The sequence below is a fragment of the Protopterus annectens genome, chromosome 2.part1, assembly GCF_019279795.1.
Source record: "Protopterus annectens isolate FY-2018-M chromosome 2.part1, PAN1.0, whole genome shotgun sequence".
Lineage (NCBI taxonomy): Eukaryota > Metazoa > Chordata > Ceratodontiformes > Protopteridae > Protopterus > Protopterus annectens.
In genome coordinates, this window is record NC_056729.1 from 921,797,233 (window position 1) to 921,823,798 (window position 26,566).

Genomic DNA, 26,566 nt, shown 5'->3' on the forward strand with positions numbered 1-26,566 from the left:
TGGTTTGGACATGTGCTGAGGAGGAATGCTGAGTATATTGGAATAAAGATGCTAAGGATGAAGCTACCAGGTAACAGGAAAAGAGGAAGGCCTAAGATAAGGTTTATGGATGTGGTGAGAGAGGACATGCAGGTGGTTGGTGTGACAGAGCAAGATGCAGAGGACAGGAAGAAATGGAAACAGTTGATCTGCTGTGGTGACCCCTAATGGGAGCAGCCGAAAGATGAAGAAGTTACATTTAATCTGTTTCATAAAAAAAAAAAAAAAAGGTATCTTTATATTGTTTTTGTTTACTATTGCTCTTGTACACATGTGGGGATGTTGCTGGGGGTATGCAGACACCTATGAGTAGTCTTGCTCATTCTTTTTGGGCTTTTTGAAGCTCTTTATTGCAGGGGTGTGTATATTCTGAGAGCTCTGCTTTCAGACACACCCCCTGCACTCTTACATGCTTCGTGTAAGATTAGGAGCTCAGACAGCGTGTCTTCATTAATATGCACTGCTGTCCTGCTCCTAAACGGCCGCTTCCGTTCAGGACTAAGCTAGTCCTGCACGGAAGAATAGTAAATCTGGGGGGGTTATGCCCTTCGTTTTAGTATTTAAGTACTCAGTATTATCTTCTAGGATTCCTGAAATTCATGTTGGTTTACATGTCCCCACACCATGTATTCCAGAATTACTTAGAGATATCTGGATGCATAGTTCAGAACATTAAGTTGAAAGCTGCTAAAAAGCTATATTTTTGTACAAGTTTTATTCTTCCTTCTTCAGTTATATAATTGTGGAATTATCTATGCTATGTTGCTTAAACACAGCAAAGAAAAGAGAATCATCCTCAATAAAACAAAAAAACGCATTTATCTGCTTGTGTTCTTGTGTTTTTTAAACAAGAAACATCTTTATTAAATTAACACTTACAACATAGTCAATCACGCATTTATATAAATGAAAACAAACCATATTGACATAATCCTAGTTGCAAGCTTTTTAAATCACAAACCATATTGACAAAATTTTAGTTGCAAACATTATACATCACTTATAATCTACCCAATCATTGTCAGCCATTCAAATCCTGCCTTCTTTTAAACCTCATTCCTCTCCTGTATTTATTGTTCCCACAATTCCCATTTTTCATATGTACACCACTTATAATCTATCCAATCATTGTCAGTCAGACATTACATAGCTCATTCAAATCCTGCCTTCTTTTAAACCTCATTCCTCCCCTGTATGTATTCTTCCTACAATTCCCATTTTTCCTATGTAATTTGCTCCCACCTTTTTCTAAACATCCCAATTCCAGTTGTTTTATCTCTGTTACTATATTCACTACTTCAAGTACAGTATGTTTAGACTCTGATTTCCATTTTCTAGGAATTGCTTTTTTTGGCAGCTATCAGAATTAAACTTAAGAAGGCCTTACTATGTCTGGGCAATTCAGATCCTGTATCCCAGCTCAAAAAACAATGTCCTTAGTTACACTTATTTGCTCAACCTGTATTCCTAATACAGTACTCTGTTGGGAATTTTTAAAGTTTGCCAACTCATTACACTCCCAAAATACATGTTTCCAGTTAACCATTTTTTCCCCATCACACCTCCAACACTTGCTGTCTACCTGAGGAAAAAATTCTCTAGAGTCTACTTGGGGTATAAAAATACCTATGTGAAGTTTCCAAGCAAAAATCCTAAATCTTCCAGATTTTGTTGCATGTTTGGGAGACAAACATATATCCCCCATTGTTTCTTTGTGTTTATCCAGTCTCTCTTCCCAATTATTTCTAACCTCCTCTGGTTGATTATTATAGTTAGCATGCAATATTTTATACAGTCTACTAATTATTCTTTTTTTAACAGCAACTTTTATTCTAGATTCTACTAAAAACTCTACCAGTACTGGTCTTTCATTTAGGACTCCCCTATTTCTTTCTCTATGCCTATACTCTGATATCAATCCTTGATAGGGAAGGCAATCTCTAACCTACAGTCCAAAGAAATTCTTGGCATCTTCCCATTCTATCATCTTTCCCTCTCTAGTTATTTGCTCCCAATACCTTGGTTCCTTTGCCAGTTTTCTACAATAAATTCTAGACCCCTCTTTCCTATTGTCTGTATCCTTAATTGCAGTCATCGCTATCAGCAGAATCTTCTTTCTCCATTCCTGTGTTGGCTTAGTTCTTAGCATACTTTATGCTACTTTATGAATATAATATTCTGTATGATTATTGTTATTCTCCTTAAAGGCCTGCATCCAAAATCTCAGTCTCTCCTTATTTCTTGAGCTTCCCCATTTTATCATCATTACTTTCCACTTTGAATTATAGGTTTCTGTTTGTACTATCTACAGGAGCCTTAACAGTGTAGCTCTGAAATACCCCTTCAAATTGGGTAATCCCAATCTGCCTTGTCTATTGGAAGAGTCATCTTATCCCACTTGACTCTTGCTGTCTTTCCCTCCCGGATAAAATCCTTTAACTCTTCCTTAATCGCTGTCTACAACTTGTCTGGTTGATAAAAACACACCTGACCTGTGTATAAGACTAAAGTGACTAAAAACATTTTAACTACTTGTATCTTATTATCCATGTCCATATAACACAGCTTCCAATTTCTCAGTTTTTTATATTATCCTTTGTTTAGTATCTTCCCATATATCCTTAGCTGTCACACTGGAATTATTTTTAATCCTTACTCCTAAATACTTCATTTTATCATGCCCCCATAAAAATGGATATTGCGGAACCATTTCAAGTGTGGGTATATAATTTACCACTATTGCCTTTGTTTCAACTTCATTAATTTTATATACCAAAAAAGATATGAAACTGTCCCAAAATGTGCCGCAACACTGTAATGTCCTTTCCTGCTTTTATCAAGTATAAAATATCATGTGCATATACAATCAGCTATTCTTGACTACCATATCAATTATATCCTTGAATTTCTGAGTCTCTTATTTTCGTTGCCAATGGCTCTAAATATAACACAAAAAACAAAGAGGAGAGAGGACACCCTGCCTGGTTCCTCTTCTCAAGCAGACATTATCAGAGAGGAACCCACCCACTTTAATTTTCCCTCATATATCCTACTAATCAACCTTGCAATTCTATCAGAGGAATGCAACTGCTTCCAATACTCTGCTCATAAAGTCCCAGCTTACTCTGTTAAATACTTTCACTGCATCAAAATCTATGAACAACAGTGGTATTTTCTTACATTCTGCCTCCTTCTGGATCATCAATGGTCTGTTGATGTTGCCAAAGTTTGCCTACCTTCCACAAAACCACAATGATCCATATATATCCAATTTGACATCACTTTTGCCATTCTTTTAGCCATTATATTCATAAACACTTTATAATAATTGTTTAGTATTGAAATTGGCCTATATGAAGTTGGATATGATAGAGCTTTACCCTCTTTAGGTACTACAGCTGCCACAGCCTTCTTCCAGGATCTTGGTACTTCTCCACCTCTTAAAATACTGTTAAACAAAACATTCCAGATCTTTATCATTTTTTCCTCCTAGCTTACAAACTTCCACAGGAATGCTGTCTATTCCTGGAGAGTTTCCTGCAAATTGGTTGTACATCATCATTTTATCTCATCTCCTCCTATCCTGTTAGTAATTGAGCCTCATCTACCTCTAACCTTGGCATATTTAATTCTTCCATAAACATTTCCATTTATACATGTTCATGAAATTTCCATATTTCATACCTTTATGCAGACTTTCATAGAATTTCTGAAATATTTCTAATACCTCTACAGAATCTAGGAATTTGTGGATGTTAAACTTCTTTGTTATATGCTATCTAAGCTTGGCAATAGCCCTTTCTACTTTCTGTTGCCTAAGTTGTTGTGCTAAAAGTTTTTGTGCTCTAGAGTTATTATCAAAAACAGTTGCTTAACAGCAATCTTTCTAAACTCATGCATATTACCAAGGTAATCCCTTATTTTCTGTTTAGCATTTTGCAGTTGCTCCTCTTCTTGTTCTGTGAGATTCCCCATTTTTCAGTGCTTATTTGTCAGTCCCACTAAATATTTTTCTTACTACTTAACCATATCTCCCTTTCATTTCCACCCAATTTTTAAACTCCACTTTAATTTTATCCCATGCCCTAGCTATACTTTCAGAATAAATTTCTATCAATTTCTACTACACATTCCTTAAATTCCTCTCTTTTCAACAGATAGGTGAGAAAGTTCCAGTGTCTCCTTTTTATTTCATGACCATGTGTTTTTGTTTTAGTTAGTATTGTCGCATGACCTAAAACAGTTATTGTGCGTGTATCAAGACCTTCAATTAAATGCACATGTTCCTGTAAAATGTAATTTCTATCTAGCCTAGCCCAGTTTTTGCATCTTGTAGAACAATATGTAAATTCACTCAGAACTCCTAGCACTGAACCCACATCTTCCTTGCCAAATATCTTCATAAATTTCTTCAAAACATCTACAATTCTTTGTTATATTTTCCCTTCTAGGCTCCCCAGACACATTTTCACTGTTGTAAATCAAATTCCAGTCCCCACCTATAAGTAATACTCCTTGCTGAAAGCTGGGTGAACAAAGTGTTTACTGGTTTTCCAATTAACTTCTTGGGTGGATGCTCTTTCTCTGATAGTAGTTATTCTGTTATGGCTTTCTAAACTGCCAAACTATAAAACACTTAGCATTACTTCACTGCTTTTTGTTTTCTGTTTTTTTTTCCTAATTTTTGTAGTACATGGGAACAGGTAAAACTTCATGGACTGCAAAGAATTATGAATGGGGCTTTCAGATCATAACGCGGGGAGTTATGTATTCTCAATAAGGATGTAAAAATTCACATCATAAACTTTGCTATCAAGGTGAATTTCTTGACATCCATGGCCTAAACGCATGGCATCCTGGTTACGATTGGAGACATCACACTCAGACATCTGAGCTGTACACAGTCAACAATGGAACTATGATTGATGGGTATGGGGGAGCTGTGTGTGGTTGATAATGTCTGACCCTGCTCTCAGTGTCAAGTAAAACAGACTCTATGGTGTACACAGTCAACACTGAAATTATAGTTGCGGCATACTGGGGCTAATTATGTATGACAATGGCTGACCAGTCTGTCATGATCAAATTAAACCAATGAGAATGATTGACCATTTTGTCGTGATCAAATTAAACAGCCAGTAGTCTGGATTGCTAGACTAATTTGCATTTGTGTAAACTAGTATGGAATGCTTTACTCTGGCCACTTTTTATTACAGTCAGATATCAGAGGTTTATATGATCAAATGGCTATCATTGATGGGTACAAACATTGATGCATTATAATGACAACAGTTTGAATGGTCTTAAATCAGGAAGAACATGCAAATTTATGCCTAGTACAAAAAAAAAAAAAAAAAAAAGAGGTGGGGGCATAACTTGAAAACCTCTTAGGGTCTAAGGTATACTTAATCTGCCTCTGGTGAAAAAAATCATCATGGGGTTATGGCCTTCAAGTTTCTTGAAGGTAACCAGGCTGTATTCTTGACTTATGAACCTAAGACAACCACATTACCATCTCTACCATTTGGACTTACCTTCAGCATGGAAACGTCCCCACTCCTTGAATGAACTTTATCCTCATCATCAGTGTATAAACCAGAATGGCAAAATTGATCTTTCTTCACATGGCGTTGGAGGAAATGTTGCTGCCATAAATAAATTGCAAAATAAGTTAGTGAATAATTAATTTTGGGATAACATATGTGTGTGTGTGTGTGTGTGTGTGTGTGTGTGTGTGTGTGTGTGTGTGTGTGTGTGTGTGTGTGTGTGTGTGTGTGTGTGTGTGTGTGTGTGTGTGTGTGTGTGTGTGTACATGTGTGTGTGTGTGTGTGTATATATATATATATATATATATATATATATATATATATATATATATATATATATATATACATATATATATATATATATATATATACACACACACACACACACATATACATATATATATATATATATATATATATAGTTAGATAAGTAGCTATAAACACAACACACACACACATCCCTGTACATATATAAGGGTGCATAACACAAACACACACAAACACTAGCAATTCATATATAGTTATTAGACAGAAAAAAACTTACTTTTAAATGCTGTTTGATGTTTGTGGCCATTTCTCTAGTAACCCTCCTATAAGTTCCATTCCAGTGATAATCTGCAAGCTGTGATTCAAAATATTATTTAAAACATTGTCTGTTACAGACTTATTTGCTATGTCAGAGTTCTTTACAAAACCAAACACTACTTTTCTATTTCAGACTTACTTGCAGTTTACAGAAAATAAAAACCCAAATATTTCATGGAAAATATACACTGCTTTTACCTAAGTGACTTTGATAGTTGTCCTTTTATCAAATGTGAGGCAGAATCATTCGGTTTAGTACAAATACCACATGGCAAAAATTTCACCATGAATGTACACAGCTGTGATCAGAACATTAGAAATGAATATTCTTCTGAAGATATGCAGGGAACAGGCCCCTGTAGCCTGAACTTTCTCCCAACAGTTCCCTCTGCCACATACTGGGGTCTATATTAGATCAGCGAAAGCTTAAACAAGCAAATGCTGATTTATCGACCTTATGTAAGCGAAAGCTTACAATCTCGAACTGTCAGATCAGCGATTTTTTTTCCTAGAGAAAAAAAATCGCTGATCTAAAACACATACACACAACACAAGCACACCAAACAGAAATCTACACACATACACCTAAAATCTGACACCTAACCCTACACTAAACTATGCACACACCACTAACTATCCACTTACCTTAATCCAAACCCTAACCCTAAGGTCCATCACTATCGCACACTCACCTCACCTGCTCCCTAACCCTAACTCACCTTAACCTGCCCTAACCCTCACGTCAACACAATCGCACACATACCTAACCTGCGCCCTAACCCTAACTCACCTAACCCACCTTAACTCACCTAAACTCACCCTAACCCTCACATCCACACAATCGCACACATACCTAACCCGCTCCCTAACCCTAACTCACCTAACCCACCCTAACACTCACATCCACACAATCACACGCATACCTGAATCCGACCCGTAACTTTCCACCACAGCACTGAAAACACTGAAGCAACAGAAACAGATAACCAAATTCTTTCCCTAGGAAAAAATTTGGGTTTCTGTTGCTTCGATATTTTGACCATTCGCTTAAATAAGGTCGATCAATCAGCATTCGCTTGTTTAAGAGTTCGCTGATCTAATATAGGCCTCATGTATTGTAATCACATTGAAGGTTAACATTACTCAGAGAAAAGTCAAATACTTGTTTTCCACATAAAATCAGTTTGCCTTTGTCTTTTGTTCAGAAGACTTCAGAAAAGGAAAGCTGCATGTTGAAACACTGTGCTAGAATTTCTATGATTCAAGTACCTTTGTTTGAGAAGTAGGAATTGATCCCATTTATTATAATGTACATTGTGGAGCATGTTAGTAAAGTTAGAAATCAGAATTTATTAATGCAGAATGATCACACAGAGTCTGTAACAAAGAAAAAAAAGATGTGTTAACTTTATATAAGCTGCAATGTGATTACAGTATGTGGCAGAGGGAACTGTTGGGAGAACGTTCAGGCTACCATTCAGCAGCAGACAAAATTAATGAATGAATGATTGCATCAGACATATAGTGGTGGCATATATATATATATATATATATATATATATATATATATATATATATATATATATATATATATATATATATATATATATATATATATATATATATATACACTTTTTTTTTTACAGCCTGACTAGGACACAATTAATAGCCATGAGTTTATTGCTTCTCTGTTTTTTTTTTCACCTGCCCATGCATCCACATAATCCCTCATATCCTTGATAGATGCATTTCTGGTTATGGAGTGAGGCTAAAGGAATGACAGAGAGGGATTTGTTTATTTTCTTGCTTTTATGGGATGATAAAGAATGATTTTCCCCCCTCTTTTTCCCATTTAAAGTTCTAATTTAGCTACATGGCAGGAATGTGAATTTTGTGATTAGAAGAAGGGATTCTTCTTTTGTAATTTGTGAGTTGTTTTTACATTTTTTTAATATTCATTTATTGGATGGTGGGTGGAAGAAACACCAATTTAAAAGGATGATATGCGTGGGCATGTTTCAATGGCTCAGTGTAGCCCTAATCTTGTGGGAAACTTGTTAAGACAATAGCATGGGACCACGTTTTGTTGTGGAGAATGATGTTTAGATACAAGGAAAGTTGAATTAAGTCTCATACACTGTAAAGTGATTGGAGTGTCACATTCTGGTCTCAAAGATGACATGTTGAACAGCTGTACATAAACAGGCTGTTCTGCCTAAGCAGTTTAGGAGTTAGTGGATGTTAAATTTAATCCACAGCTTGTTAAGTATAATAAATTGGCTTACACACTACTGTTTCATGAAGTTTGATCAGATTTGTAGTGATACATAACTGATGGAAAAGAAATGAGTGGAGCTACACAGCATTACTCGACTTTGCCCAACTTAGAGACATTAACTGGAAGTGACTACAGATTTGATTTCTCCAAACCAGGGAAATTTCACATTTAACTAACTTATAGTTGTCATTGTGAGTTGTGTTGCTTACCAATATTTTAAAGTTTTAAACTGTTTTAGCAATTTTGCCTTGTGAGAAAAGGGGATTTTGCAGAATTCTGAGCTATTATTTGCTGGAATAATCTCTGCTGTGCTGCTCAACTTTGCACTTCGTTGAGTGGAGTTGCATGAAGCTGTACATTATAGGTGCATAGATAGTTACTTGGCTTGTAGTCCAGAAGGACTTTAAGGAGCCTAGTCCAAATTCTCAATTGCCCTAAGGTACTGTATGGTTTAGTGACTTGCTCAAGGTCACCCAGAAGACAAATGAAAGCTGAGGAAATCAAACCTTGTACTACAGGAAGTAGCTCATTAGCAGTTCAGAACATCAGTCCTCTGTATATAACCAAAACGAATGTTACCAGGGAACAAATGCTCCTTGTACAAAGGCAAAGTATGTAATAAATAAGCAAAACGCACAGAAACAAACCAAGGCTATGAAAAGCGCTTTCACCCGACAGGGCTTCTTCAGACCAAATATGGTCTGAAGAAGCCCTGTCAGGTGAAAGCACTTGCCAATTTGTTCTCTAAATAAATCAATTTGTATATACATCCTTTTTGCTGTTTATTGGAATTTTGTGAAGCTTGTTTTTTGCTTTTGGTGACTTCTTTGATGAGAACTGCTTTTCACAGCCTTGGTTTGTTCCTGTGAGTTTTGCTTATTCATCAGTCCTCTATAGATCTTGATGTTGGATAGTAGCCAGTGGGTGCTTTTCTGAAATTCCCATTTCAAGTGGCCTAAACTAATATATTTTCTTTGCTATTGGTCAGTGTGCTCACTTGACCTTTTCAGCTTTATGTTTCTGCTATAATTTGAGTGTGTGTGCTCAGGAGTGCTATTAATTGCCCTTGACTGCACTCAGAGCAGCAGCACACTATTGAGCAGCAGTGTGTTGTTACCTGTTATGTTGCTGTTGTTGTAAACTGTACCTGCTAAGTTACTGTCTCACACTTAACTACTGTTGCTGTTGCCCTGCTGTTGCTTAAACTTCTTACAGGCTTTGTTATTTGTAACTGCCATTTGTACTATTTTGGTTATTGTGACTGCTTGCACATAAGATTCTTCCACCTATTGAGTACTCTATTAAATATATATTGGTGATCCTTACCCTTTTATAAGTCAGGAACCCACATGGCCAAAATGGAACACCAATAAACTTGTATCCCATTTGTTGATAGTCACATAACACTTAAGACTGAATTCATAAAGGTACCATGACGTGTACACAGCCATGTACAGGTCATGGTACTGTTTTGCTACTCAGCAAGCACCCTTACATGGTACTGCATGGTCCCCTAACACAACGACATGCAGCGCTGGGAAGGTCTGGCCCATCGGTTGTGCTGAATGTTAATGAAGCATTCCCGGGGGTGAGGCACATGCTAAAAGCCATTTGTTCTTTACCCAGAGCCACCCCCAGGAAGACATCTATATGGCCTAGTGATTCAAGAAAGCACTCAGACACATAGATCAGTATGGCCTTCCCCAACAAGTTACAGTAGCAAACACCGTCAAAAGACGGTGTTCAACCACCAAACACAAACATTGCAAGGGGAACCACTACACAATAAGGCTTACTTTAAAAGTGCCATAATGGCTCCAACATAAAAAAATGGGGATCTGAGGTGGGAGGAGCCACCAGACCCCAGAGATTAATGTTCATAAGTGCTGTACCAGCTCTAACATTTCTATGGGGACCAGGGTTGGGGTGGGGGATACACTAGACCACTAGGGCTACATCAATAAAATGCCATAAGAGTACCAATGTTACTATGGGGCACAGAGGGGTGGAGGATACAGTAAACCAGCATGAATAAATCAGTAAAGTACTATACTAGCACCAATGTTACTATGGGGCACACAGTAATATACCAGCACCGTGTTACTATGGAGCATAGAGGGGTGGGTGATACAGTAGACCACTAGGGCTACATCAGTAAAATGCCATAACAATGTTACTATGGGGCACAGAGGGGTGGGGATACATCAGTAAAGTACTATACCAGCACCAGTGTTACTATGGGGCACCGAGGGGTGGGGGATACACTAGACCACTAGGATCACATCAGTAAAGTACTATACCAGCACTAATGTTACTATGGGGCACAGAGAGGTGGGGATACATCAGTAAAGTACTATACCAGCACCAACATTACTACAGGGATTGAGGGGAGGGCCACTGGACACCAGGGAATGCTTTAAGTGTCATAATGGTACCAATGGCAGCACAGGGAGCTGGGGGTGGGGGAATCACTGAACACCAGGAATAAAGTGAAGTGTCATAATTGTAAAGAATTCATAAGGGTTATGGGGGTACAGGAACCACTAGACCACCAGGGATGACACTTTAAAGTGCCATAATAGCACTGCCATTGTAATGGGGATCAGGGGTGGACGGATACACTACGCCAGCAGGGTCTAAGGTATTACAAGGGTGTGGGGAACCACAGGTGGTTTGGGACAGGTAGATGGACTGTGGTGTGTGTTTATTCATGTTTGTGAACGTGTGTGTGAGAGAGAGTGACTGGAGCAGGGATTCACTGCCTACAACAGCAGCAGGTTACTACAGTGACATGCACACCAGCCATGATCTGCACATCATGGTAGTAACTGCGATTCAGGAAACTTGCAAATAAGCTGACAGTGAGGTCTTGTCTCATCTTGGCTAGCAAGTTTCTGAATTACAAATAGGTGCATCACTCTGGAAGGGTTTTTCTAGTTTAATAAATTGTCAGATTAGTATTTTTCCCCTTAAAATATACCTCTCAACCGTACCAAATTCCTTGGAATTTCCCAGTTTTGAGGCTAAAATACTGGGGTGCCACAAATACCTGAGTGGCCTCTTGAAATCACAATTTTTTTTTAAATTTATTTACAGTTTTTAGTTAATGCAGGCATCATTGCGCATCACCAGTGTATCCTGCAACTTCATCAATGTGCAGGGCATGCATGATGATGTCAGCATGCCTTATCCTGACTGCCTGACTATCAGAGAGCTTTAAAAAAAGTCGTTTATGTCTGCAGGCCTGCCCATGAATTGCAGCAGCCAATGAAAAAGGACATCCTGTCAATGCAATGACCCAACAAATCAACATTATGTCATAATTGTCTCATGGTGATATTACTGTAGATCGCCTAAAGTTGTTTAACAAAAATCTGGGTCCGAGCCAAGTGATACATTTTGTTAGTGATCTTTAAAATATAGTCTGTCCATTTACTGTGCCTACTGAAGTACAGCTTGTCTATTGTTAGCACCAGTATCCGAAAGTCGTACTTTGTAGATGCTCAAGTAAACATTTGCTGCTGTGTTTATACTTCAACAGCAAAGTTTTTCAATTGATCTGTTGTTTTACTTAAGTGGGTGCACAACTAATACCGCAACTCCAGGTTATAACCAGAAAAATGTTCTGTGAAAACTGTGATAACCAACTAGACTGCTGGAGACCCTTTGTTTTTTTTGTTTTTTTTTTTGGAAGCTGTAATCAGTGTTTTGCTAGATGACTGGATCTAGTACTCAAGAGGATGGGGACGGAGGGATTCCTGGAGGTCCCACTATGGGACACTTGTTACCTACAAGAAGATGGGGAGAAATGTTGTCATCCTGCTGGGAACACAAGCTTCAGCAAAAGAATTCAGAAAAGCATCTCCCAGAAGAAGCTCAAGATAGAGATTGACCGAGCGAGTAGTGAGCGGAGAGTGCTTACATTGTAATTTCATATTGTTGCATAATGTTAATAATGTTACAAACGTTTAAATGTAGGCTGTTTACTCGGCACACAAGCTGGTGCATCAGTGCAATGTTACTGCAATAAATGGTTTTGTACTTACAGTTTTCAGGTGTTTTGATAGACTAGATTTACTACGGATTGGGGGAAACTTTTCTGGCAAATCATTAAGATGATCTGAGGATTAAAGTCACTAAATAATGATGTACATTTCAGTTTTAGACTTTGTATTCTTCAGAAAATGCATCCTGCTAACACAATGAACAAATAAAGTAATTGGGTCAAACCATGTCAAGCTCTGAGTTTTTTTTTAAACTGGAAATCTAGTTATATGCGCCTGTGAATGCTAATAGGTCAGAAAGCAACTATATGTACAAAGCTGTTATGTTTGCTCTTCCTAAATGAAACATTAGGTGCCCTGCCACTAGAAATTAACTTTACATTGCCAATATGTTTGACATGCTGCATATTATGGATGCCATGAGGAATTGCAACCTAGTGTAAAGCCCGAGGTGGTAACTCATCATAGCATTCATGAAATACAGCAAGCTAAATTCCCCAGCTTGACTTATTGCTGTCATAAGTAATTTGTCCGAGGCTGGGTACAGCTCTCTCTCTCTCTCTCTCTCTCTCTCTCTCTCTCAGATGGCAGTCACAAACCTTGTTACTGTAGCAACTTTCTAAGTTTTTAAAAGCAATATTTAAAATGTGTCCCTATTTTTGGGCCTTTGTCTCCCCATCATATCAGGCTTTGTACAGATTTCTTCCACTAAGGCTGAGGTTGAGAGGTGTGGCTGCATGTGTGGGTAACTGTAGTTTATTCAGCTGGACTGGTCAGGTCTACAGTTGTAATACAAGTGGAAGAACTAATTTCCTTTGCGACAGCTACTTAAAGGAATAAGTTGTAGAAGCATACCATGTGTTTGTGGTCAGAATGAATGGTAAGTAAAACAAAGCAGGTGAAGTTGGTGCAGATAGCTTTGCACGGTAGTTACAACGGACAGCCAAGTGTACTGTTTTTGAAAGCCTGCTTGATTTTAGCTTTATATTTGCTGTTATTCTCAAATTAGGTACACTTATGTGTATTTGTATTTTCTGTAAACTGTGTTTTTTTTTTATTTTGCATACTTTATTGTGTTTTTTTATTTTACATACTTTACGGTGACATCAGATGGTATTATGTTTTGGAACATAAATAATTTTTATATGAATTTTATTTAGTATACTTCCTAACTTTCCCAATGTGAGCTGAAATGTTTGCTTTTGTGATCATATGCTGTCAAGTAAATAGGGGGTCTTGAACATTTGATGATAGCTGTTAAAATTAGATAGTACTGCTGGGTGGAGGTGAGGGAGTGCATTCTAGTTCTGTTGGTATTCCATAGTTCCAGTGGGGTGGGTGGGTTACATAATTGTGTATGCAAATTATATGTTAATCAGTGTCCCAATTTTTCTCCAGTTGTACCTACTTTTCATGGCCTTTGTCCAGATTTTTGATGTTTCCAGGTTGAGAGGTAGGCCTTAACATGTTTACTGAATTATCACTTAAGACATAGGAAAACATATATTTACATAAAAGAAAAGAAACCATGTTAACATGTTCACAGTTACTAACTTTATACATCGCATACAATCTTTTATACAATTACTATCAATTCAACATTGCATGAATTGTTCAATTCCTGCTATCCATTAAACCTCTCTCTTAATCCAAAACATTATCATTTATGTATTGTTCCCACAATTTCAATTTTTCTATGTAATTTGCTCCTACCCTTTTCTAAAGATTCCACTTCCAGTTGTTTTTTCTCTGTTACGATATTCACTGATTCAAATACAGTCGATTTAGATTTTGATTTCCATTTTCTAGTAAATGCTTTTTTGGCAGCCACCAGAATTAAACTTAGCAAGGCCTTACTATTACACCCATTTTCTCACCTAATATTTCTGACAGAGTGCTTTGTAGGGAATTTTTAAAATCTGCCGACTCATTGCACCCCCAAAACATATGCTCCCAGTTATCGCTTTCTTCCCCATTAGTCCTTCAACATTTGTTATCTACTTGAGGAAAACTTCTTGGGAGTCTGCTTGCAGTACAAAAACATGCAGACACTTTCAAACAAAAATACTAAATCTTCCAGACTTTGTTGCATATTTGAGATCCATACATATGTCCTCCCATTGCTTCCTTGTGAATTGCTTATCCAGTCTCTTTTCCCAATCTCTTGTAAACTCAGATTGATTCCTATAGTTGTTGTGCAGTATTCTATATGGTATACTTATTATCCCCTCATTAAGAGCAGCTTCTGTTCTAGATTCAGCTAAAAACTCCACCAGAGTAAGTCCTTTACATAGGATTCCCCAGTCCTTTCTCTTTGTTTACACCCTGATACCAATCTCTAATAGGGAAGGCAACCATTACCCTGCAGTCTATATGTTTTCTTAGCCTTTTTCCATTCTATTACCTTTCCCATGCTAGTCATTTACACATAATACTTTGGTTCCTTTTCCAGTTTTCTCCAGTGAATTCCAGCCCCCTCTTGCCTGTTCTCTGTATCCCAAATTGTATTAATTCCTATCATCAAAATCTCCTTTCTCCGTTCTCGTGTTGGCTTAGTTCTTAGAATACTTTCTCGGGTTAGTGTTCTTAGGCAGAGTAGGAAATGCTCGCAATGTCATTCTGGGAGAAGGGACAGTTGGTGTTCCAGTATGTGTCAATTTGGGATGGCAAAAAGACCAGCTTCCTTCATAAAGAATAGCCTGCACCTATCATTACGTAGCTTCCACTTACTGGCCAAAGCCTTGCTTGTTCCCATAGTTTGTTTTTTTAGCCAGTGTATATATTTATTGTTTTTATTGGCATACCACCAGGGTATCTTTTTTTTTTTTAATTTTCTATTATACCTGGTTCTAGCAGGGACTTGCAAGATCTATGCACTTTTTTACATGGGAGCAGAACTTCAGTTTGTAAGTAGCAGCTGAGACTGCATGGGGACTGGTGATGTTACAAAAAAAAATTACAAATTCCTGAATCCCTAACACCTTCTAAAATCATCAAGGAATATGTCCTAACTGTTAGAAACAAAAAAATACCACTTCCATGGCTCCAGACAATTCAGTTGGATGACCAATAAAGAGTGTGGGTTTGATACAATGGTTAAGGTGTTTAAATTACACACACAAGGTGCAGGGTTTGATTTTTTAAATGGGATAATTGGCTAGGCTTACAAATTGGCCTACAAGGGTAATTAGCGTAAAACTAATCTATGAACCTATGAAAAGTCACTGAAATTCTGCAAATCTCTGAATTCCTTACACTCTCTAAGTTCATTAATATGGTCTAACTGTGATGTTAGAAACAAAAAATACCACTTCCATGGGTCCAGACAATTCAATTAGATGACCAAAAATTGCTCTGAACATGCCCTCCTGAACTTAACTTAAACTTAGCCACAAGGTATGTCCCTGAAGTGTGGAGAACTGATGCTGTGATGACCTTTCATAAGAGGGTCCCTACCACAGATACCAGCAACTATAGATCCATCAGCCTAGCAAATCTAATTTGCAAAGCTATGGAACACATCATAGCTGACTTCATAAACTATGATACCAAAAACCACATACAGCTAGACCCTCAGCAGGTTGGTTTTGTCTGCTTAATTCAGTAAACTTCTTTGAGAAGTCACAGAGGGATTGGATAGTAGCCATTCAGTACATGCAGCCTGTCTGCATCTAGCCAAGGCATTTAACACCTCCCTCATACTGGTATTGTACATAGTCTAAGAGACCTAAACAGTAAGCTCTTGCATAGTAAAGAGGACTGCAGACTGGCTGAAAGACAGGACCCATAGAGTTACTGTGGCAGATAACTCCTCAGACTGTAAGAAGGTAATGAGTGGCATACTTCAGGACAATGTGCTAGGACCCCTCCTTTTTGGCACGTATTCCACAGAACTAAGCTGTATACACAGACATATGGCTAACAAAATTTGCCCATGACTGCAAGCTGGTGTTACAGTCTAGTCACCCTTGATAAAGTATCATTAAAACATAAAATATTCCTTCAAAATCTATGGTGTAATGAAAAGGAGATTATTTAAATATAAAACAAAATAGTAGTATTAGTTTGGTGAAAATCTCTAGTCCTCCACTTAGTATAACCAGTATCCCCACTCCAAACTGACACAGTAGTCAGGGACCTTGGCACCTAGGTTAACTTCTCTCCTTTGACCACCATATATCATCAGTTGTTAGAAAATCCTTCTATTAATCACAACTGATATTTACATATATCTTATCCAAGTCAAAAGAAGTTATCATTCCTCTGTATTATGCTCTAATTAGACCATATGTAGAGTGCAATGCCCCCCTTTGATAGGTACCCATCCAAACATGTCATACAGTTAGTCCCTAAAGGTTTCTAACTAAAAAGATTGTTGTCTACTAATACAGGTTTGTAGCCCTGTGTCTATACTTTGTCTGTTAGAGACTGTTAGATAAACATTTATACCTTGCATTCAGTGCCATTAAGGACCCATTCCTTCTTGATCTCTTGCATCTCCACAATACAAACAGCTCCACAAAAACTAGAACTAAGAATCGGAATATCCACCAACGTATAAATAAAATACACGTAAGGGACACATTTGTTACCCAACATTTACCCCTTTTTTGGAATAAATTGCCTGTACATGTTAAACAGAGTGACACCCTCACATACTTCAGGATGTACCTAGATGACTGAATGAGCATCCAGATTAATTCTTGGCTTGATCTGCTTAGCACTTCTAAAATGGGAAGTACATCATAAGGGTGGGTACTGGCAAAGGGCAAATGGTCTCACAGCTTACTTGCCTTGCAATTCCTAGAACCTTATGATAAAAAGTAGGTGGCACCTGTTTACTTTGTCATAGATGGCTTGACCAAAGCAGAGGTGGTGTTGGCTACCTAATAGAATGTAACATCAGCTCTACAAAATATAACATATGCTGATGCCTATAATGTCAGTGTTTGTTACATTACAGAGGAATATGCAGCACTTCAGGACTGAAAAGCTTTTTCTTTTTTTTTTTAATTTCCAGTAAGTCTCTTCCCTGGACTACAGAACTTGAAGTGATTTAGCATTCCATGTGCGGACAGTAGCAACTGCTTGCTACAGTTTAAAAGGAAACAATAGCTTATTTTTTCAGCAAGTCTCATCCCTGGACTTCAGAACCTATGCACTTAAGTACCTCTTCTGTGCACTATAGAAGCTGTTTTTTTTTTTTGTTCCTCTTCTATTGCTCATGAAGTCTCAAGTCCCTTTCACCAATTAAAATGTTAAGGGTATGGAGTGTGACACATGAACCTTCATGTACCCATTTGTAAAGAGTAGAAAAGGTCAGAGTCATGATATCAAGTTCCATAACATTACAGTACAGCTTTTCCTTTGATTGAAACATGAACAACTAGGAAGCAATTGTCTGATCACAAATGAATGAGAACACAACAGACCTAAACTGATGCATCATTCATCCAAAACACTTGATCAACAAAATGAAAATTCCTCACCCCAAAAAACAATTACTTAAATATATTAGCTCCACAGGCATGCAACAAGGAGGAAAGAAGAAAAACTCCAAAACAATCCTGACAAAAACAATGATAGAACAGGAAAAGCGGTGAAGAAACATGATTGGGAGGATAGAACCCTATCACATTACTCTTGATCAATGGCAAAGGAATCCCACATACTCCATTTATCTGTCTAAAAATTTGTTTGGTACTGTTTGAATTACTGTTATCAGTTAATTTCACGGAGCTCTAGCAATTACATTGTAGTGCATGTAGCACTGTGTTTGCACTCCAGTACTGGCAAAAAAACAAACTTGTGAAGCACTTCTGTAGCATGAGACCTGATTGTAAGAGCATTTCTGGGTATATATAACAACTACTACACACATAAGATTATTACACTAGGAACTCTCCTGGCATCTAAACTGTCTCCCACTATTGTGCTCTCTCATTAAGGTTTAGTGAATTAGTCAAAAATGCCAGAAACACAGTTTCATTCTTCTTATTGTTTAGAAAATGCATTTTAATCCAAAACCTGTTGTTCCATTGACTTTTTAAGTGAATTAGAGCAATATTCAAAAACAGTCTGTGATTTAATTTTTTTTGCCTGCATCCTAACATCCATCTCAACTCAAAGCAAACTTGGTAACCACAAATCCAACCACGGAAAACTTGAGCAGTCCAAACACTGGAACTTACGCTGTTCTTTTAGAAAAACTGACAAGTTTATTGCACCAACACAGTACACTAATACACTGAAAGAAGTTAACCTAGGTTTCGTCCTACATTCACGGACTTCATCAGAACAAGTAAGCCCAAACTCCCACTCCCTTTAAAAATACCTATGAATGAAACAATAATTCAATTACATCACTGGTATCCATAACAACATTAAAAAGACATGCTTCTTAAATATCCTAACATCCATTCTTAAAGGTGTGAGGGCTCAAAATAATTTCCTTAGTTACACTCATTTACTCGCCCAGTATTCCAGAATGTTCTGTAGGGAATTTTTAAAGTCTGCCAACACATTATAATCCCAAAACATATGCTCCTAGTTATCTTTCTTCCCTATCACACCGCCAACATTTGCCATCTAGCTGAGGAAAAATTCTTTGCAGTCTGCTTGGGATATAAAAGTATCTATGCAAACACTTCCAGGCAAAAAACCCTAAGCCTTCTAGACTTTGTTGCATATTTGGGAGCCATACATATGCCCTCCCATTGTTTATTTGTGAATGGCATATCTAATCTCTTTTTCCAATCTTTTCTGACCTCTTTTGGTTGATCTCTATAGTTATCATGCAATATTTTATATGCCCTACTAATAATCCCTTTTTTAACGGCAGCTTCTGTTCTAGATTCAATTGAAAAGTCAACCAGTACAGGCCTTTCATTTAGGATTCCCCTATCCTTTTCTCTTTGTCTATACTCTGACTCCCCATCACATGGTCAGTAATTATATATTACCCATAATGAGAATAACTGGGATCATATCATAGATAATTTGAAGAAACCCCTGCATGGGATAAAGCATTCATAACCGCAAATCCAGAAATGTCGAAGTTGCAGTTATGGTGTTCTGTTTATGTACTGTGTGCCTGATGTACGGTTTGGTGAGTGGATCTGGCTGGAGATTAAGGTAAGTGAATATATTTGTAAAGGTTTTGGGTAGGTATTGGAGTGTATGTGAGTGTGTTTGGAAGTTTTAGGTGTGGGTTAGGGTAGGTAGGTGAAAGTACAAATACGACTCTGTCATTGTCCATGCTGGAGTGAATGACTTGAGACGTACCTCCCTGGACTACATGAAAAGAGACATGGAAGAGCTCTTGGATCATGTGACCAAGGCAGGTATGACCCTAGCCCTGAGTAGCATCCTGCCTTCGCCCAGAATGATACCACAGTATAAGGACAAAATGATCGACTTCAACAATTGGCTAAGCTTCTGGTGTCTTTCAAAGGGGATCCAGTATTTGTCTGCCTGGGAAGACATGATCGACAAACCACGATGCTTTGCCAGAGATGGTCTGCACCTGTCACCCCTGGGATTCGGGTTACTGGCTAAAGCTCTTGCCACCCCTATAGTGCCTTTTTTAGGCAAGGTTCAAAGGATAAAACCACCACCGTAACAGATACAAGCATGCAAAATCTAAAGGTAATGCTACTCAATGCTAGAAGTCTAAACCTCAAAATGCACTCTCTCGAGGCACTCCTAAAAATGGAGAACATCGATATCTGTGCAGTAACTGGGACCTGGTTCAAGGCTCCAGACAGCACCCCTGCAATACCAGGCTACAATTCTTACCACACTTTTTGGCCACAAAACCAAGACCAAAACACTAAAGGTGGAGGAGTGTCCATATTCACCAAGGATATTCACACCTCCAGGCTAGTTGCCCAACACAATGCATCTGAAATTCTCCAGGTGCAACTAACACTAGGTAAGACTGCAATCCAAATTGTAGCTTGCTACAGATCCCCCACCATGCCCCAAGATTATCACTACACCTTTCTAAACATACTGGAAAATATTAAGATACAACCAAACACCCTAATACTAGGTGATTTCAACTACCCAGCCATTAATTGGGAAAACTACTCGGTTACCAACTCCTTTTCCCAACGGTTCGTGGAATTCATAAATTCCAATACCCTGGATCAACTAATCCATTGTCCCACCAGGGGAGCCAATATCCTAGACCTGATCATTACCAACATGGGTGATAGATGCTCCACACCAGTGGTCACCCCCTCATTGGTCAGGTCTGACCATAAGCAAATCACCTTTTACATCCACATCCCACCCCCACCCCCAACCCCCAGTAAGGAAACCTCCTTAAAACACTTCTCCAAAGCCAACTTCATGCTACTGAAGTCAGAAGTGACAAACTTCACAACACCCACCAGACGGGATCTGGAAGTTCGACTGCAGAATCCTACACTTAGGCACTGTAAGAGCACATCCACTCGTGCATGAATCGTGTCACCCAACTAGAACCAATATGCTCTTCTCCAAAAAAAGGAAGCCAATCTGGCGGTCCCCTACTATAAACAAACTATACAACAGAAGGAAGAAACTATTGCAGAAAAGAGGAAAATCCCAGGATGCAAAAAACTCCCTCACCAGCCTCAGTAAGAAGCTGAGATCCCTCATAAAATCCTCAAAAGCTAGTTATGAAAATAAAATTGCCAAAGATTCCAAAGACAACCACAAGGCATTCTATAGTTATGTCAAGAATCTAAATGGCAATGCTCAGATCTGCTCTGAGCTACAACAGAATGGCATTAAATATACTGATCCCAAGGATATTGCCAATATCCTGGCAGATCGATTTATTGCCAAGTTCACCCCCCCTCTCACCCCCTAAAGGGCCCATCTCAATACCAAAAGATTGCCAAATTCCGATAATCAAGGCCACACAGGTAGAAACCGCACTCTCCAAAGCTAAGAATACAGCATCCATGGGACCAGATGACATCCCAGGCTGTGTACTACATGAACTACAAAATGAACTGGCACCTCACCTAAGTGTCATGTTTAATCATAGCCTCACCTCAGGCTTTGTGCCCACTGAGTGGAGCACAGCTACAGTTATCCCGCTCCACAAGGGAGGATCCACCTTGGATCCCAGGAACTACTGTCCCATCAGTCTGACAAGCCTGATCTGCAAGAGCATGGAACGCATTATCATGGAACTTATAAACAAAGACATTGGCAACCTTCAAACACTGGACCCCACCCAGTTTGGATTTGTGAAGGGCCGATCTTGTCTCCTGAATCTGATTGACTTCTTTGAATCAGTCTCCAGAACTGTGGACGAGGGTAAGGCAGTCCACACAGCCTATCTGGACCTCGCCAAGGCCTTCGACACCATCCCCCACTCTGGAGTTATAGATAAACTTACTAAACTGGGCATAAATCCCTATGACACTCGATGGGTTGCCAACTGGCTTACTGACAGAACCCAGACTGTAAAAGTAGCCGGCTCCAAATCCAGCTCCAGACAAGTGACAAGTGGAGTACCTCAGGGTTCAGTCCTGGGACCACTCTTGTTTGTCATCTACTTCTCTGAAGTACAGGCCAACACTAAGGGACTCTGGCTAACAAAGTTTGCAGATGACTGCAAACTGGGAGCCATTATTGAATCCCCAAATGATGTGGATATTCTGCAAAAAGGCCTTACAGAAACAGTTGCCTGGTGCCAGAGCCATGGGCTCAAGCTTAATGCCAAGAAATGTATAGTTATCCCCTTTGGAAAAAGAACATGTACCCATGAATTACCACATAGGTGTCAGGATGCTAAACATCGAAAGTGTGATGAGAGACTTAGGGACACAGGTGGACAGTGGTCTCACTTTCGATAACCACATCACCACAACAGTCAGGAAATCCTTCTATGTGGCACACCTCATCACTAAGGGCTTTTCATCCAGAAAAAAGGAGGTCATTGTCCCACTGTACTCATCCCTCATTAGACCCATTATAGAGTATAATGCCCCGTTTGGTATGTACCTCACAAGACATCTGCAACAGCTGGAAAGGCCACAGAAATATCTCACTAAAAGAATCACAGGCCTAAAGCAGATGCCATATGCTGACAATCTAAAAAAACTCCAGCTATACTCTGTGGCATATCCTCTACTCAGAGGCAATCTCTGCTTAACATACAAGGCCATGTCAAACCCTGAGCTGTTGGACATGCTCCACTTAAAGAAATCCCAATCCCTCAGATCCACACGCTCCAGGGATCTAAACCTTGTTATCACAATGAACAAAACATGCTGGAGGGATAGGTTCCTGACCCAGAGACTCCCCATACTCTGGAATAGACTGCCCATACATATCAAGCACAGATCCTCATTGGCCCTATTCAAAAGGAACCTTGATGATTGGATGGGAGATAGGAAATTCACCCCAGGGATCATGTCAGTCACCCTGCTAGGCAGGGGCCCGGAGGAGTAAATATTGTGGGAAGAAATATCCAGGGAATTGGGAATTGTTATGGCTAGGCTTGCATAGGCCCTAGGGCCGATAGCCTAGTTCCAACCTATGAACCTATGAACCTATTAAGTGTTGAAACTGGTGGTGTTTGTATATATGTGGGATCTATATTAGAACACCAACTTTCAAAATTTTAAGTGTTCTAATATCGAACCCTATTAATAGAAAATTTAAAACATCGAACATACAGAACAGCGAATTTTTTCCTAGGGAAAAAATTTGCTGTTCCAAAACACATACACACAACACAAGCACACCAAACAAACAGCAATCCACACACATACACCTAAACTCTTACACTTAATTACACTGAACTATACATACACCACTTACTTTAACCCAAACCCTAACCCTAAGGTTCATCACTATCGCCCAGTCATCTCACCCGCGCCTTAACCCTAACTCACTTACCCCGCCCTAACCCTTATGTCCACACAATCATACACTTACCTGACCCGCGCCCTAACCCTAACTCACCTACTCCGCCCTAACCCTCACAGCTACACAATTGCACACTTACCTGAACCCGACCCGTAACTTTCCACCACAGCACTGAAAAATACCGAAGCAACAGAAACGGATAACCAAATTCTTTCCCTAGGAAAAAATTCAGTTTTCTGTTTCTTTAATATTTTCAGCGTTCGCTGAAAACAGGTCAATATTAGAACACTCGAAATTTTGAAAGTTTGGTGTTCTAATATAGACCCTATATGTGATGTGCTTGTGCAAGGGGACTGTAGAGTGTGCAGTGGTGAGTTTACTGTCTTTTTCTGTTTGGTGCGACCTCAGAGTTAGTATATGTAAGTAGCGGGGGTGTGGGGGTGCATGGGGGCTTGCCACCCTACTTATTTGTAGGGTTGGTTTGTTTATTTGTGTTTTTGTGTGTGTGTGCTTTGTTTGTTTGTTGTAGTGTCGGAAGGATGGTGTATGTATTGTGTGGTGTATGGTGCATTTACATTCACATTTAGGAAATTCGGCTTTATACTTTTGAGATACTGAAGTTCGATATTGCAGTATTTCAAGATTATAAAGTGGAACCATATATATACATATATACATGTGCGTGGGAAAGAAGAACCGAATATAGAGAATTATTTTGCCAACTAAGTCTTAATGCATCATTTTCTGGGGTTAAATAAGCACATATCAATTAATTCTATCTTAAAATTGAAGGCAGCTAAGTTATGAGTGATATTACACTGAATTCTGAGCACATTTTTACATTTGGGAAACAATATTTGCATGGTGTGAAATACACAAGTTAAATAAATTAAATAAATTTATTTTTAATAGAATCATATTAATAATTTTCCAATTTTTGGTTTGTAAAAAGTAAGGATTTTTATTAAATGCATGTTTTAATACGAATATCTATAATGAACTAGATTTATGTTTCATTGGTGATTTCAGTCAGGTGCTTTTATCACATGATATTCTTAATGTATTTAAAGCTTAGGTGATGGCGAAATTAGTAGTTCTGATGAAGTTCCTTTTACTTTGTATGGAAGGAAAGCATTTTTTTTAATTTCTCACTCAACCTTTGCTTTTAACAATAAACATTTCTGAATTTTCATTTGACCTGGATCAATTTTTTCCTGTCAGGTAATGGTGAGAATGGGACTGAATTTTCTAGTTATTTGGTTGTGACAAGGCTCCTTATTCCTGGACATTTTTTGGTTATTGTTTACTCTCTTAGGATGATTTAATAGTGGAAGTAACTCCACCATAGCTGTGAGAGTCTTGCCGCATTATAACATTTGAAGGAAAGAGAAATGGGATGGTGTTGGACAAAACAGATATGTTCACAGGTAGTTACCAGGCATGCATTCCATAAGGCCATTAAAGAGCCTACCCCAAACTCCCAATTGCTTCAAAGCAATTGTTCTGCAAAGTTAAGTGACTTGCTCAAGGTCACACACTAGGCAAATGAAGGCTTGTATGAATCAAATCCTGTACAACAGCTCATTGCCATAGCCCTCTGTGCCAGCTACACAAATTCAATACTATCCATCAACAATTGCTTTATCTCTTTAAATTTTAAATTAATGTGTTCCCCATATATGATGACAGGGCTAGACAAAGCTCCCCTAAATTTAACAGAATAAAAATGTACAAGTTAAAAGATTCTCCTTATAAAAGGTATGGTCCACCTATACAGAGGCAGCCAAATCGAACAACACCAACAGAGTAAATGGTTAGGGTTTAGTTATTCATTTTACTGTGAAAAGATTGGAAGAAAGAATTGGCACAACTGTGTCCATGAAAAATAAACACTTTACACATTAATAATTTACTATGCCTGGTACAGGTGGTACCTCACAATTCAACCGACTCGAAACTCAACCGTTTTGCAGTTCAGTCAAGCTTTCGACCGCACGGGCATCCTGCAGTTCAACCACCATCTCATAATTTGATCTGGAAAGGAGGCTGAAAAGTTGTTCATTGTGTCCTGTTGTGTTGTTTGTTCATGTAGTGCAGTTGTTTCTTTTTTAAGTGTTGTAAAGAAGTGAAGAAATGGGGCCAAATAAGAGTGATACTGGTAGAAAAAACAAGTGGCTGAGCATTGAAAAGAAGAAAGAAATCATAGGTAAAATTGAGAGGGGAGGTACAATAGGATGAATAGCAGAACAATATGGCGTGCCTAGGCCTACCGTCTCAGCATTGTGGAAAAATAGAGACAGCATCAGGGGTGCTGTCAAAAGGAGCAACAAAGGTTTTGGACAAATACAGAAAAATAATTCATGAAGATATGGAGATGATGCTCCATGTCTGAATCCATGAGAGGCAGATGATGGGAGATCCAGTAACTCAGACCATGATCTGTAAGAAAGCTAAGCTCATATTTGAAGATCTACAAAAAAAATTCCAGGAAGTAGGTCACAGCAAACAGAGGAATTTAAAGCAAGTAGAAGATGGTTCCACAGATTAGAAAAAGAAGTACCGTCTGCAGTGTTCTGAGACAAGGACAGGCAGCTAATGATGACAAAGAAGGTGCACAGAAACTTGTCAAGGAAGTTGAAGAATTGATAGAAAGAGAAGGTTATGTGTCAGAACAGATTTTTAATTGTGATGAAAGGGGGGTTTCTGGAAGAAATTGCCAAGTAGAAACTATGATTCCAGGTCTCAAGCCTGAGAAAGATAGGCTCACACTCCTCCTGGCAGCAAATGCAAGTAGAGACTTCAGGCTAAAGCCTCTGCTGGTGTAACACTCAGAAAACCCAAGATGCTTTGGAAAACAGATTATAAAATCAAAACTACCTGTAATGTGGAAATCAAACACCAAAGCTTGGCTAGACCAGTCAGTTTTCAAGGATTGGATGTTCGAGGAGTCTGCTCCAAGTGTCAAAATGTACCTGACAGAGAACAATTTGCCAGTGAGAGCTCTTCTGCTTCTCGACAATGCCTCGGCCCACCCACTGCAGTTAGAGGAAATTCTTCAGACAGACTGATTTCATCATGGATCAGTTCCTGCCTCCCAGCACAACTTCTCTCATTCAACATATGGATCAAAAAGTCAATGCCTGCTTCAAGAAGCTCTACACAAAAGCACTCATCGCAAGGCTCTTTGACAAGACCCATGCTTCAGATAAAACACTGAAGGAATTCTGAAAGATTGACTT

The 26,566-nt window shown here is 38.6% G+C and overlaps 1 protein-coding gene across 1 annotated transcript in view; it reads right to left on the reverse strand.

Annotated features, from left to right (window-relative positions):
- Positions 1–26,566, reverse strand: part of LOC122794919 (NACHT and WD repeat domain-containing protein 2-like) — a 1,236,179-nt gene that overhangs the window by 1,132,463 nt on the left and 77,150 nt on the right. Inside the window, exons 3-4 of the mRNA XM_044063511.1 lie at positions 6,130–6,207; positions 5,574–5,684 (exon numbers count right to left, since the gene is read on the reverse strand). Coding sequence (XP_043919446.1) covers positions 5,574–5,684; positions 6,130–6,207 — 189 coding nt within the window. The remainder of the gene's footprint in view (positions 1–5,573; positions 5,685–6,129; positions 6,208–26,566) is intronic.